The sequence below is a fragment of the Salmo salar genome, chromosome 13 (genome assembly GCF_965601325.2).
Source record: "Salmo salar chromosome 13, fSalSal1, whole genome shotgun sequence".
NCBI classification, from domain to species: Eukaryota; Metazoa; Chordata; class Actinopteri; order Salmoniformes; family Salmonidae; genus Salmo; species Salmo salar.
In genome coordinates, this window is record NC_138303.1 from 45,297,824 (window position 1) to 45,311,223 (window position 13,400).

General features: G+C 44.4%; 1 protein-coding gene across 2 annotated transcripts; it reads left to right on the forward strand.

Moving 5' to 3' along the window:
* The first annotated feature begins 6,723 nt into the window (after positions 1-6,723).
* On the forward strand, positions 6,724-12,425 carry LOC106567015 (uncharacterized). 2 transcript variants are annotated; one of them, XR_006758458.2, is made up of 3 exons: positions 6,724-6,910; positions 7,010-11,774; positions 12,011-12,425. XR_006758458.2 is itself a non-coding variant. In XM_082960150.1 (2 exons), exon 2 carries the CDS (start codon positions 9,070-9,072, stop codon positions 10,039-10,041), a length of 972 nt encoding a protein of 323 aa, XP_082816276.1. In that variant the 5' UTR covers positions 6,724-6,910; positions 7,010-9,069; the 3' UTR covers positions 10,042-12,425. The 2 variants fall into 2 exon arrangements, 1 of the variants encoding a protein (XP_082816276.1); XM_082960150.1 differs by having other exon boundaries at positions 7,010-12,425.
* The last annotated feature ends 975 nt before the right edge of the window (positions 12,426-13,400 follow it).

Here is a 13,400-nt window from a genome sequence, read left to right on the forward strand (position 1 = left end):
TGAGGGGGACACCAAAAGTAGTGCTGTAACACATAGCCTACATTGTAATATGGTAAATGTATATTGAGGAACCAAAGAAATAAGGTGTTTGCCGTACCAAAACTACACAACTAATCACAACAGCAATACCATTGCCTTTAACAAATCTTAGTTCAGTCACCAGTTTAAGTTGAGAGTGGGGGTATCCATGGCATTTTCCAATTATGTTCCTATTTTACAAGTCAAAAAAATTGAGAACCTTTCATAATGTTGCCAAACAAAGACTCAACAAACTTACCTGAGACTCCCTGTCTCTGCCAGTCTGTCCCTGCATATCTGTCCCCAACTCTGCTGTCTGTGTGCCATCTGTTGCCTGCTCTGCCTAATGACATCATTGTGAAACATTTCCATTAGAATTTCATTTCTTTCTTATGAACATTTTATCAACTAGTCTTTGAGATATTAGGCTACTAGGGTTCTTACTATGCGTTTTGGTGTATTGAAAAATACTCTGATGTCCGTCTTTTATTTTTCTGCCATTTTTCTACCTGGCTGGCTGGCTCCACACGGTGTAGGTTATTTACAGTAGGAGATGGGCTTCTATCATCTTCAATCATTCTATTTGGGCTTCGATCTAAAAGGTAGCTAGCAAATGTGAAACGGATTAAAATGACAAGAGTTGACAGCTGTATGAGTTCACCATTTACACAACATATGCTGCAACCTTTTGTAATTTTAATAGTTTGTTTCATATTGGCTGGCTTCCAACAATAGCTGAATTTGCAAAGCTAGCGAGCACCAATTCAGTTTCAGTGGTGTTTGCTATAATCTTTGCTACCCGGGATAAATAAAGGTGAAATAAAATAAATAAATAAAAGTTCACTTGCGACAATTTAGCTTTTGCAACGAGACCATTAAATATATTTAAGACAATGGTAGAAGAGTGTAGTTCTGTTCAGTTTGGATTTCAGTTTATCGCTAACCTTATCACAGGGACTTTGAAGCACTAACTTACATCATCTGCATGCTGATTCCATCTTTGACGACGCCACATAAATGGAATAGGTACTAGCTAGCTTAATAGTTAATATTTGCGCGCTAGCTCTGCATATTCAGCTAGTGTGTGTGCGCGATTGACTGGATTAACCTCACGTCAGTTACGTGCATTGAGTGCCTTTCAGACAGTAGATACGACCTCTCTGTTACCTAGCAAGCTAAGGAACTGGCAGTGGATCAAACCATTGTGAGGCAAAGGGTGGGGGGGTTGCAATCTTTTGAAACTTAAAAATGCGCTATTAAGTGTCTATAATCAGCACAATTGCTTTCGTTGCGTATTATTAATATTATTTAAATTACATAGTTATGTTTCAGTGATGGGGGGCATCATTTTTCCCAGGATGGGGGGGGGTCGTGTCCCCCCGTCCCCCCCAGGATTTCCGCCCCTGCGTGTATCCTATCTGGAGGCGGTGAGAAAATTGGAAGGAATGAGTGGCGGGGAGCCACCACGACCAGTGAAGGTTTCTCATCAATTGAGGGATAGTGAAATGCTACATGTTAAAAAGGTGGACTGTGCATTATTTATTGCAATGACCAAAAACTGTACAGCACAAGCGGAGAAGAAGTCTAAGAGAAATTGGAATCTTTGTGAATGCCGCTGAACCTTTTTTGGGTCTTGGCGGAGGCGGTGAAAGAAATCCTGTCAGTGAATGTACCCCCATCACAGGACCCTGAGCCTGTGTAGGGATGTCTTTTGGAGTGGACTGTGAATGAATGTTTTATTTTGTTAGTTGATGTGCTTTATTTTCTATCGTCGTTTTCCCCCCTTTCACACTTTTTTTTGTTTCCTACTCAGCTGGTGGCGGTAATGCACCATTTACATTGGATGCCAACCGCCATTAAAACCCATCGAAGAAGAATGCTCCCCTCGCGTTTTATCTTGCCCTTCCTCGGCACTTTCCACCTCCGAACTTCTGCTAGCGTTGGAAACTGTTGCTATCTTCAAACGTCCTTTTCTGCCTCCATAGACCTCTCGCTCCCCTTCAAACCCCTACTCTCCCGCTTTATTTTTCTTACTCCCTCCTTTATTTGTACCACGATGTTCCATAATTGCTTCACTTTTTTTCCTCAATCACTATCCCCTACCATCTCTGACCCAGTCTCAGCCCAGCCGTGCCGAAACGCCGCCACACAAAGTAAAGTTTGATTGTTTATCAAAGATTGATTGCTAGCAACAGCTTCCACCCTCTCCCTCAAGCTCAGACGCGAAGCCTGCACTGCGCCAACCGAGCAGGAATCCAGCTTTTGTCTAATTAACATTAAAAGTAGAAACATTTTGCATTTTAGCTAACCCTAACGCTTTTTCTAACCTTAAACTGATTATCCTAACCTACTACGTTAATTATCCTAACCTGCTATGAAAAGTAAAGTCTGACGTTAATTTGACAAGAATAGGATTCCTCCTAGCCATGTGGGATTGGAGTAGCTACAGCTGGAATAATAATGATAATACTAATTTGGGGTATGCTTGTATTTTTCCTGTTACGCAAAAGTGTGTACTGGAAATTTGTTTTGCATATCCCACTTCCCCATTGTACAGAGCCCCTACGGCAATTAGGGTTAAGTACAGCGCCACTGGAACAATTAAGCAATAAGGCACGAGGGGGTGTGGTATATGGCCAATATACCATGGCTAAGGGATGTTCTTATGCACAACGCATTGCGGAGTGCCTGGACACAGCCCTTAGCCGTGGTACTGTATGTTGGCCATATACCACAAATCCCCAAGGTGCCTTACCAACGTAATTAGAGCAGTAAAAATACATGTTTTGTCATACACGTGGTATACAGTCTGATATACCATGGCTGTTGGCCAAACAGCACTCGAACCAACCAGTTTATAATTTGGGTTAAGTGTCTTGCTCATGGACACAGTGACCCTTTTTTTCTACCTTGTTGGCTCAGGTATTAAGTACCACAGTATGAGTCATAACTCATTAAACCTAGCGGTAAAACCCAGAAATGGTTCCAATAATTTTTCCATCATTCATTTTTCCATAGGGGATTTTAGAACTACTTCTTAAGGTTTGTGTTGTGTAGTCTTACCCTGGCTTGGCGTGCAAATCTCTCGGACTATCACGTTGCAGGTAAGACCAAAATGCAGACGGTGTTGAAGTAACAAAGTTTATTACAGCAACAGGGGCAGGCAAACGACAGGTCAAGGCAGGCAGAGGTTGAAAATCCAGAGATAGTGGGGCAAAGGTACAGGACGGCAGGCAGGCTCAGGCAGAGGTCGGAAATCCAGAGTAGGGGCAAAGGTAGGGGCAGGCAGAGAGGTCAGGCAGGCAGAGAGGTCAAAACCAGGAGGTTGAGAAAAAGAGATGCAGGAGCTGAGACAAACCGCTGGTTGACTTGACAAACAAGACGATCTGGCAACAGACAAACATAGAACACAGGTATAAGTACCCAGGGGAAGATGGGCAACACCTGGAGGGGGGTGGAGACAAGCACAGGGACAGGTGAAATAGATCAGGGCGTTACACGGACGAGGTAACTTTTATCAATATATTCACCTGTAATTACCCCACAAAAATGACATGCAAATTAGCTACTCATGTGGCTGTGATACTCGCAAGCTTTGACATAATCACTCAAGGCAGAGGGTGGGAAAAATCTCCACATTTCTCCATGCAAACTCTCATCGACAAGTAGCAAGTAGATATTATAGCCTTTTTAATTTATCGTGTAAATAATTGATATCTTTTATTTCTTGTGTATTCTTGTTTAGCATTTTTCAAATTATCTAGCTAGTTACCTTAGCATTTTTTTTATTATTAGATTTTTTTTAAATTACACTGGCCTTTGTCACTAACAAGCTAACTTCAGGTCTCGCCATCGATCAGAAGCAAGGATGGTTCTGTGCTATGTACCGATTTGTAATCAGTATTCCGATAAGCACACATGCATTTGATCATTTTCTGGCCTCTGTAAGTGACAGGCGTCGCTGGAGCTGTGTGATAAGATAAACCCTTTGCTAGTTGCTAACAAGCTATTTTGGTTAGGCCAAAGATCTGTGGTTAGCTAGATGCTTTTAAAAATTAGCTAGATAACCACCAACAGTATTTTTACATTTTAGTCATTTAGCAGACGCTCTTATCCAGAGCGACTTACAGTAGTGAATGCATACATTTCTTCTTTTTTCCCCCGTACTGGTCCCCCGTGGGAATCAAACCCACAACCCTGGTGTTGCAAACACCATGCTCTACCAACTGAGCCACACGGGAACAGTAGTTACATGTACAATGCATGCTACCTTTCTTACAAGTAAAGGAAAACCACCATAGGCTAGCATAATGACTTGTGACCTTTGTGACCTAGCCAGCTAGTTAACGTTAACTCACCGTTTGTAGTCATACTTTTTCACGTGGTGACATGCTAGCTAACATTAGCCTACCAGGGCAGGGATATAGCTACCTAAATTTCACCTGGGGGGCTAGCTGGTTAGGCACCTTGTTTGGCTAGTTGGCTACATTAGTTAACGGTAGCTAGCTAACATTGCACCGTATCTCACAGTGGTGTAGTCAGACTTTCCCGACAGGCGATAATTGACATCCACGTCTTCGGCCCCCGGGGAACAGTGGGTTAACTGCCTTGCTCAGGGGCGGAACGAGAGATTTTTACCTTATCAGTTCGAGGATTCGATTCAGCAACCTGACTTGTGGGCTCAATGTTTTCCCATACAAAACAAGGTTTTGTTTCACGAGTGCATCTGTTGCACATGACTAATCAAATGACCTGTGAAGTTAGTTATACATGTCAGCAGGGATGGAAATGAAGCTATCCCAAGGCTAGTACTTTTCAGACTGGGCTAGTAGACAATGTGCCAAACTAGCCAGACACAGCAGTGAAATTTTGCCTTTACAAACATTGCATGCCACAGATTTAGGACCTGAATGTTCCCTGGGCTAGTAGAAATAGTTGTCTGCTGTGCACAAAATCCTTATGCTCCATCCCTGCATGTCAGTCCCTTTCAAACGATCCCCCTATCGGTGTTGGTTCTCAGTGACCTGAAGTCTGACCGTTTTTACTTTCCTCTTGAGAATTAGAATCAGAAGTACAATCGTATAGCTAATTTCAATACTTCACCTCTTTGGGCAAATAGTACCTTAGACTGTCCTGATCATCTAGTTGAGCATTCCAGATAATTCCTCCATCCCAGCAGAAATGTCCCATTCACAGCTGTGGAGGACCCTCATAGGAGGAAGGAGAGGACCATCCTTAGTGAAGTTCATACAAATTGAAATTGTGGAAAATTAAAAAAGTGATCCTTCTCAGATAAAACTATACTAAATATATTCACGTCACCAAATAATTGAAAACATACTGTTTTGCAATGAAGGTCTACAGTAGCCTCAACAGCACTCTCTATGGTGGCACCATGGTGTAGCTGGAGGACAGATAGTTTCCGTTGTCCTCTGGGTACATTGACTCTGGGTTCAAAACCTAGGAGGCTCATGGTTCTCACCCCCTTCTGGAGGATGTCTATCAGAGCTCTTGCAGCATGAACTGACATGTTGTCCACCCAATCAAAGGATCAGAGAATGAATCTAGTACTGAAAGCATAAGATACAGTGCAGCTAGTTAACACTGCAGAGGATCAAATGTGGTGAGTAGTAGACTCAGAGAGAGAAAGACAATAGATTAACAGTTTTGAACAAATTTATTTATTTAAAAATGAAGAAGCAAGAGAGAGAGCTAGCTATATTTCGTTGTATTTTTTTCACTTTCACTTAGCTAGTGAATGCAGCTAGCCAGTTTAGCCTACTCAAACACCCTGCTCAAACAGAGAGGTATGCTATATTAGCTAGCTGCATTCGCAGCTAGAGGGATTCTATGTTAGCTAGACATGGTAACCTTTTGGTTTTATTAATATGTTGCCACGTGGGCCCGCCGCTGTAACTGCTAAACTACTTGCTGACTGTACACGGTATTGCATGATTGTAGCATGTTTACTAACGCGTTAGTTATCGTAGCTATGTTGACTAGCTATGACGTTAGCTAACATGGTGACATTAACAATGTAAGCTGTGTGTAGTGGTTAGTGTTTATGATATGAAGTTTTGGCTTGGAAAGGTTTTTTCGCCTGGTCACAGGCAGCTGATGTGTTGTGCAGTGAAGTCCACAAGCAAAGGTAAAAGGTGAGAGGAGGAGAGCGCGTAGATGCAAGAAGCAATTCTACAATGACCAAATTGATCATGCTGTTTGTATGTGGCTGCTATGAAAGTGAACTGTTTGCATGTGATCAGGGCTGTATTCATTCTGACAATTCTGTTGAAAAACTTTTCTTAAATGGAAGCAAACCGAACAAAACGGGCATAAACATACCTGAATTTGTCCAATAGAAACTTTTGTTTGTAACTGTTGATTACACCCTAGATCAGCGAGATGCAGGCGGTATTGAATGTGTCACTCTGTCACCTTGATTACTCTTAATTTTTCTCTTGACCTGTGCACCTACGTTGTAACTTTCATTCATAGGCTAGGTTGTAGCAAACTCATGATAGGTGTAGGGAAAATGTTAGTTGCATTGAGCTGGGTGAATGGAATATGAATGACAGTCATCCAATATGCTGTAATTCAAATAAGGCCAGGCTCATAAATAAAAAATGGTCCTCCCTCATTTTAAACGTCGCCGAAGGCCACTGATCCACATAGTACGATTTTAGATGTGCAGCTAGACCAATTTTCTTTCCAGATAAAGATGTTGATACGGCATTGAAAAATACCCACCACTGACCAAATGTCTCTTTGTTTTCCAGTCCAACAGGAGTGCATCCCTCAGGCCATCTGGTGCATGGACATCCTGTGCCAGTGTGATCTGAGCGCGAGCGTCCAGTTGTGGAGACTACAGCACATCGAGCCTGTGGACGGACAGGTCAGTAACTCATCAAATATGATACAATATTGTGTAAAACATTGAATTTGTAGATGCATCGAAATGTTTACTTTATGTCCCGTTTTCTCTATGTTTTAGACATGAGGCGTGACATGCGGAACGTCAGGCTCACCCCACGAGAAGCAGTGCATGATCAACGCCACTATCAGCAAGGAGATCTGCTGGAAGTGATGTACTCTCTCTCTCTCTCTTTTACTCTGGGGGTAAGACGTCATTTAAACATCACAGATATAAATTCCCACTGTGCCCATGATAAAATACATTGTGAATTGTGTTGTACTACTGAATGAAACTGTGACCAGCCTTTGTGATTGAACTTATGTTAACTACACTTGAAGTCGGAAGTTTACATACACTTAGGTTGGAGTCATTAAAACTTGTTTTTCAACCACTCCACAAATTTCTTGTTAACAAACTATATTTTTTGGCAAGCCAGTTAGGACATCTACTTTGTGCATGACACAAGTCATTTTTCCAACAATTATTTACAGACAGATTATTTCACTGTATCACAATTCCAGTGGGTCAGAAGTTTACATACACTAAGTTGACTGTGCCTTTAAACAGCTTGGAAAATTCCAGAAAATTCTGTAATGGCTTTAGAAGCTTCTGATATGCTAATTGACATAATTTGAGTCAATTGGAGGTATACCTGTGGATGTATTTCAAGGCCTACCTTCAAACTCAGTGCCTCTTTGCTTGACATCATGGGGAAATCAAAAGAAATCAGCCAAGACCTCTGAAAAAAAACATAGACCTCCACAAGTCTGGTTCATCCTTGGAAGGAATTTCCAAATGCCTGAAGGTACCACGTTCATCTGTAAAAACAATAGTACGCAAGTATAAACACCATGGGACCACGTCATACCGCTCAGGAAGGAGACGCATTCTGTCTCCTAGAGATGAACGTACTTTGGTGCGAAATGTGCAAATCAATCCCAGAACAACAGCAAAGGACCTTGTGAAGATGCTGGAGGAAACGGGTATAAAAGTATCTATATCCACAGTAAAACGAGTCCTATATCGACATAACCTGAAAGGCCGCTCAGCAAGGAAGAAGCCACTGCACGAAAACCGCCATAAAAAAGCCAGACTACGGTTTGCAACTGCACATGGGGACAAAGATCGTACTTTTTGGAGAAATGTCCTCTGGTCTGATGAAACAAAATTAGAACTGTTTGGCCATAATGACCATCGTTATGTTTGGAGGAAAAAGGGGGAGGCTTGCAAGCCAAAGAACACCATCCCAACCGTGAAGCACGGGGGTGGCAGCATCATGTTGTGGGGGTGCTTTGCTGCAGGTGTCACGTTCTGACCAGTAAAGGGGTTGTTTGTTATTATAGTTTGGTCAGGGCGTGGCAGGGGGTGTTTGTTTAGTGGTTTTCGGGGTTTTTTGGGCAATGTTCTATGTTAGTCTATTTCTATGCTTAGTTTATTGGGTTGACCTTCAATTGGAGGCAGCTGTTCCTCGTTGCCTCTAATTGAAGGTCCTATTTAATAGGGGTGTTTGTTCATTGGGATTTGTGGGTAGTTGTTTCTCCGTATAGTCATTTGTCCTTACGGGACTGTTTTTCGTCGTTGTTTTTGTTCAAGTGTTTTGTTTCGTTTCTTTAATCAATAAGAAGATGAGCATACACATTCCTGCTGCGTTTTGGTCCACTCCATACGACGAACGTGACAGAACTACCCACCAACAACGGACCAAGCAGCGGAGGAAGGAGCAGCAGAGGAGCTCTTTGGATTCATGGACATGGGAGGAGATATTGGACGGAAAGGGATCCTACACATGGGAGGAGATCCAGGCTGGAAGGGATCGCCTCCCATGGGAACAGGTGGAGGAAGCCAGGAGAGCGGAGGCAGCAGGAGATTGGAGAGAACGCTATGTTGGAACACGGCTGGCAAGGAAACCCGAGAGGCACCCCCAATAAATCTTTTGGGTGGGGGCACACGGGGAGTGTGGCTGAGTTAGGCAATAGACCTGAGCCAACTCCCCATGCTTATTATGGGGAGCGTTTGGCGGGGAGAAGAGCGCCGGTCTATGCGGAAGTGCGCACGATCTCGCCCATGCGCACGCACAGTCCGGTGCGAGCGATACCAGTAAGTGCCGTGCTAGAGTGGGCATCCAGCCAGGTAGGAGTATGCCTGCGCAGGACATCTGGCCACCAGTGCGTCTCCTAGGCCCAGGCTACCCTGCGCCTGCTCTACGCACGGAAGCCATCAGGCCTCTGCACAGCCCAGTTCGCCCTGTGCCAGCACTCCGCCCGTGCAGGGCTACTGTGACTACCCAGCTAGGACGGGTGGTGCAGGCTGTGCGCTCCAGACCTCCAGTGCTTGTTCATGGCCCGGTGTATCCAGTTCCTGCTCCTCGTACTAGCCTTAAGGTGCGTGTCCCTAGTCTGGCGCCTTCAAAGCCAGCACCATGCACCAGGCCTCCAGTGCATCAGCCCAGTCCAGTACGTCCTGTTCCTGCTCCTCGCACTAGCCTTGAGGTGCGTGTCTCCAGTCTGGTACCTCCAGTACCAGCCCCAAGCACTAGGCCTCCAGTGCGTCAGCCAAGTCCAGTTCGACCTGCTCCTGCTCCTCGCACTAGCCCTGTGGTGCGTGTAAAGAGTCTGGTGTGTCCAAAGCCAGCCCCACGCACCAGGCCTTTAGTGCGCAGTCCCCGTCTAGAGCTTCCGGCGACAGTGCCCCGTCTAGACCTTCCGGCGACAGTGCCCCGTCCAGTGCTTCCGGCGACGGCCCACAGCCCGGAACCGACAGAGACGGCCCACAGTCCGGAACCGGCGCAGCCAGAGTCGCCCTCCAGTCCGGAAACGGCGCAGCCAGCGTCGCCCTCCAGTCCGGAACCGGCGCAGCCAGAGTCGCCCTCCAGTCCGGAACCGGCGCAGCCAGAGTCGCCCTCCAGTCCGGAGCTCCCAGAGTCGCCTTCCAGCCCGAGGTCTCCAGCGACGCGCGTCAACCCGAGGTCTCCAGCGACGCGCGTCAACCCGAGGTCTCCAGCGACGCGCCTCAGCCCGAGGTCTCCAGCGATGCGCCTTAGCCCTGAGCCTTCAGCGGGGGTGGACAGGTTAGGTTGGGGACTAAGGCCGGAGCCTGAGCCACCTCCGTAGTTGGAGGATTGGGGAGGGGGGGTGTAGCACAAGAACTGTCGGTGACGATGGCCAACCCTCCCTTCCCTCCCTTTAGTTTGGGATGATTTTGTTTTGGGCTTTATTTTTGTGTTTTTAGTTTGAGGTGCATCCGGGGTCTGCACCTTTGGACTACTGTCGTCCTGACCAGTAAAAGGGGTTGTTTGTTATTATAGTTTGGTCAGGGCGTGGCAGGTGGTGTTTGTTTAGTGGTTTTCGGGTAATTTGGGCAATGTTCTATGTTAGTGTATTTCTATGTCTGTGTCTATTTATTCTATTTCTATGCTTAGTTTATTGGGTTGACCTTCAATTGGAGGCAGCTGTTCCTCGTTGCCTCTAATTGAAGGTCCTATTTAATAGGGGTGTTTGTTCATTGGGATTTGTGGGTAGTTGTTTCTCCGTATAGTCATTTGTCCTTACGGGACTGTTTTTCGTCATTGTTTTTGTTCAAGTGTTTTGTTTAGTTTCTTTAATAAATAAGAAGATGAGCATACACATTCCCGCTGCATTTTGGTCCATTCCATACGACGAACGTGACAGCAGGAGGGACTGGTGCACTTCACAAAATAGATGGCATCATGAGGAAAGGAAAATGATGTGGATATATTGAAGCAACATCTCAAGACATCAGTCATGAAGTTAAAGCTTGGTCGCAAATGAGTCTTCCAAATAAACAATGACCCCAAGCATACTTCCAAAGTTATGGCAAAATGGCTTAAGGACAACAAAGTCAATCTATTGGAGTGGCCATCACAAAGCCCTGACCTCAATCCCATAGAAAATGTGTGGGCAGAACTGAAAAAGCGTGTGCGAGCAAGGAGGCCTACAATCCTGACTCAGTTACACCAGCTCTGTCAGGAGGAATGGGCCAAAATCCACACATTTTATTGTGGGAAGCTTGTGGAAGGCTACCCGAAACGTTTGACTCAAGTGAAACAATTTAAAGGCAATGCTACCAAATACTAATTGAGTGTATGTAAACTTGTGTATGTAAACTGACCCACTGGGAATGTGATGAAAGAAATAAAAGCTGAAATAAATCATTCTCTCTACTATTATTCTGACATTTCACATTTTTTAAATAAAGTGGTGATCCTAACTGACCTAAGACAGGGAATTTTTACTTGGATTAAATGTCAGGAATTGTGAAAAACTGAGTTTAAATGTATTTGGATAAGGTGTGTGTAAACTTCCAACTTCACCAGTACATTACTTTAGATGGCTGTTTTGAGCAAAACGTAAATATAATATAACCTATTCTAGAAGCCTATTGTGTGTGTATGATCTTTATTCATCGTTCACTTGTTTTTCAACAATGTCAGGTACAGGCAGGGATGACTGGGGCCTCAGCAAGTAAACCACAGGGGGTATAAGAAATCATTTGAACTTCACACATATAAATTCCCACTGTGCCCATGATAAAGTTAACAAAATGACTTTAGTTGGCTGCTTTGCGCAAAAGTTGTATGTAATATAAACTATCCTGGGAGCCTAGTGTGTATGTATAAACTATGTGGAATATTTTTGGGAACATTGGCTTCCCTGAAAACAGATATGGTTCCTCTTGTCAGTACGAGTCTGTCAGATGTCATCACACTGGATCGGGATGGTGATGGAGGCTTGGTGGTCCACACAACGAAGTAGCAGGTGTCCCTTCCAATGATGTGGAGCTGACCTTGGACCTGGTGCCAGTAAGGATGGTCTTCACAGAGGCGGTAAGACACTCCCTCCTTGATAGAAATCCTTTGACTTCACTGCCTCTTCAATGGGAAGGTCCCTTGCATCACAGGGACACTTGACCTCCACCACTGCTGTGGTGGCCACCAGACCATCCGGTGAGGCACCAAGGATCTCGGACCCCGTGACCCAAAGCCCTGACTCCTGCACATCCTTCCCTGTAGCCGCTTTAAATGCATTGATGCCCTCCTATTCTTTGTGTCCCACGTTACAGACAACACCCCATCCAACGACTGTGATATGAGGACCCTTTTTAGCAGCGACGGAGTAAAGCGCATGGCCCAAACCACTGATCCATAATTGCTGGCCATCAACCTCCCTCTCCTCATTATGGTTCACTGTCCAACTGTTGCCTGCCATATAGCCTCCTGCTGCTTCCTCCACTCGCATTCTACATCCGTACGGCCGATATTGTGAACCTCCAAAATAGGCTGCATGACTACATTGATGAGCTCCACGGAGGCGTTCACATGTGGTAGAGAGAATCCCCTGGTCACCTATAGAGACCTGCCGAGAGGAAGGATGTTAAGTGTCACATGACTTTCATTGCATGACTTTGAACACCTTGAAATGCATTTGTTGTAAGAAATGCTCTATATAAATAAAGTTGGATTTGATTGATGACATTACAGCTGTAGAATATTTAATAAACTTTCATTTTCACACGAGGACAAGTGCAGTTTTTCCATAAACTTTTAATTAATAACTTGACATATCAATCATATAGTGGGAAGGATCCTATAGATCAAGACTGTGAATGCATGTACCATTCAGAATAAATAAATATTCTGACTTTGAAGATTTGTCTCTGGTCATGAAACTATACTGAACAAAAATATAAACGCAACATGTGAAGTGTTGGTTTCATGAGCTGAAACAAAAGATCCCAGAAATGTTCCATATACACAAAAAGCTTATTTCTCAAAAAAAAATTGCACAAATGTGTTTACTTTCCTGTTAGTGATAATTTCTCCTTTGCCAAGATAATCAATCCACCTGACAGGTGTGGCATATCAAGAAGCTGATTAAACATGATCATTACACAGGTGCACCTTGTGCTGGGGGACAATAAAAGGCCACTCACTCTAAAATGTGCAGTTTTGTCACAAAATGCAACAGATTTCTCAAGTTTTGAGGGAGCGTGCAATTGGCATGTTGACTGCAGGAATGTCCACCTGAGCTATTGCCAGAGAATCGTATGTTCATTTCTCTACCATAAGCCGCCTCCAACGTCATTTTAGATAATTGACCACGTGTAACCACGCCAGCCCAGGACCTTCACATCCGGCATCTTCACCTGCAGGATATTCTGAGACCAGCCACCCGGACAGCTGATGAAACAGGAGTATTTATGTCTGTAATAAAAGCCATTTTGTGGGGAAAAACTCATTCTGATTAGCTGGGCCTTGCTCTCAAGTGGGTGGGCCTGCCCAGTCATGTGAAATCCATAGATTAGGGCCTAATTAATTTATTTCAAAGTACTGATTTCCTGATATTGTCACGTCCTGACCATAGTAAGCTGTCATTTTCTATGGTAGAGTAGGTCAGGGCGTGACAGGGGGGTTTTCCAGTTGAGTTTTTCTATGTTGTTATGTTCTAGTTTT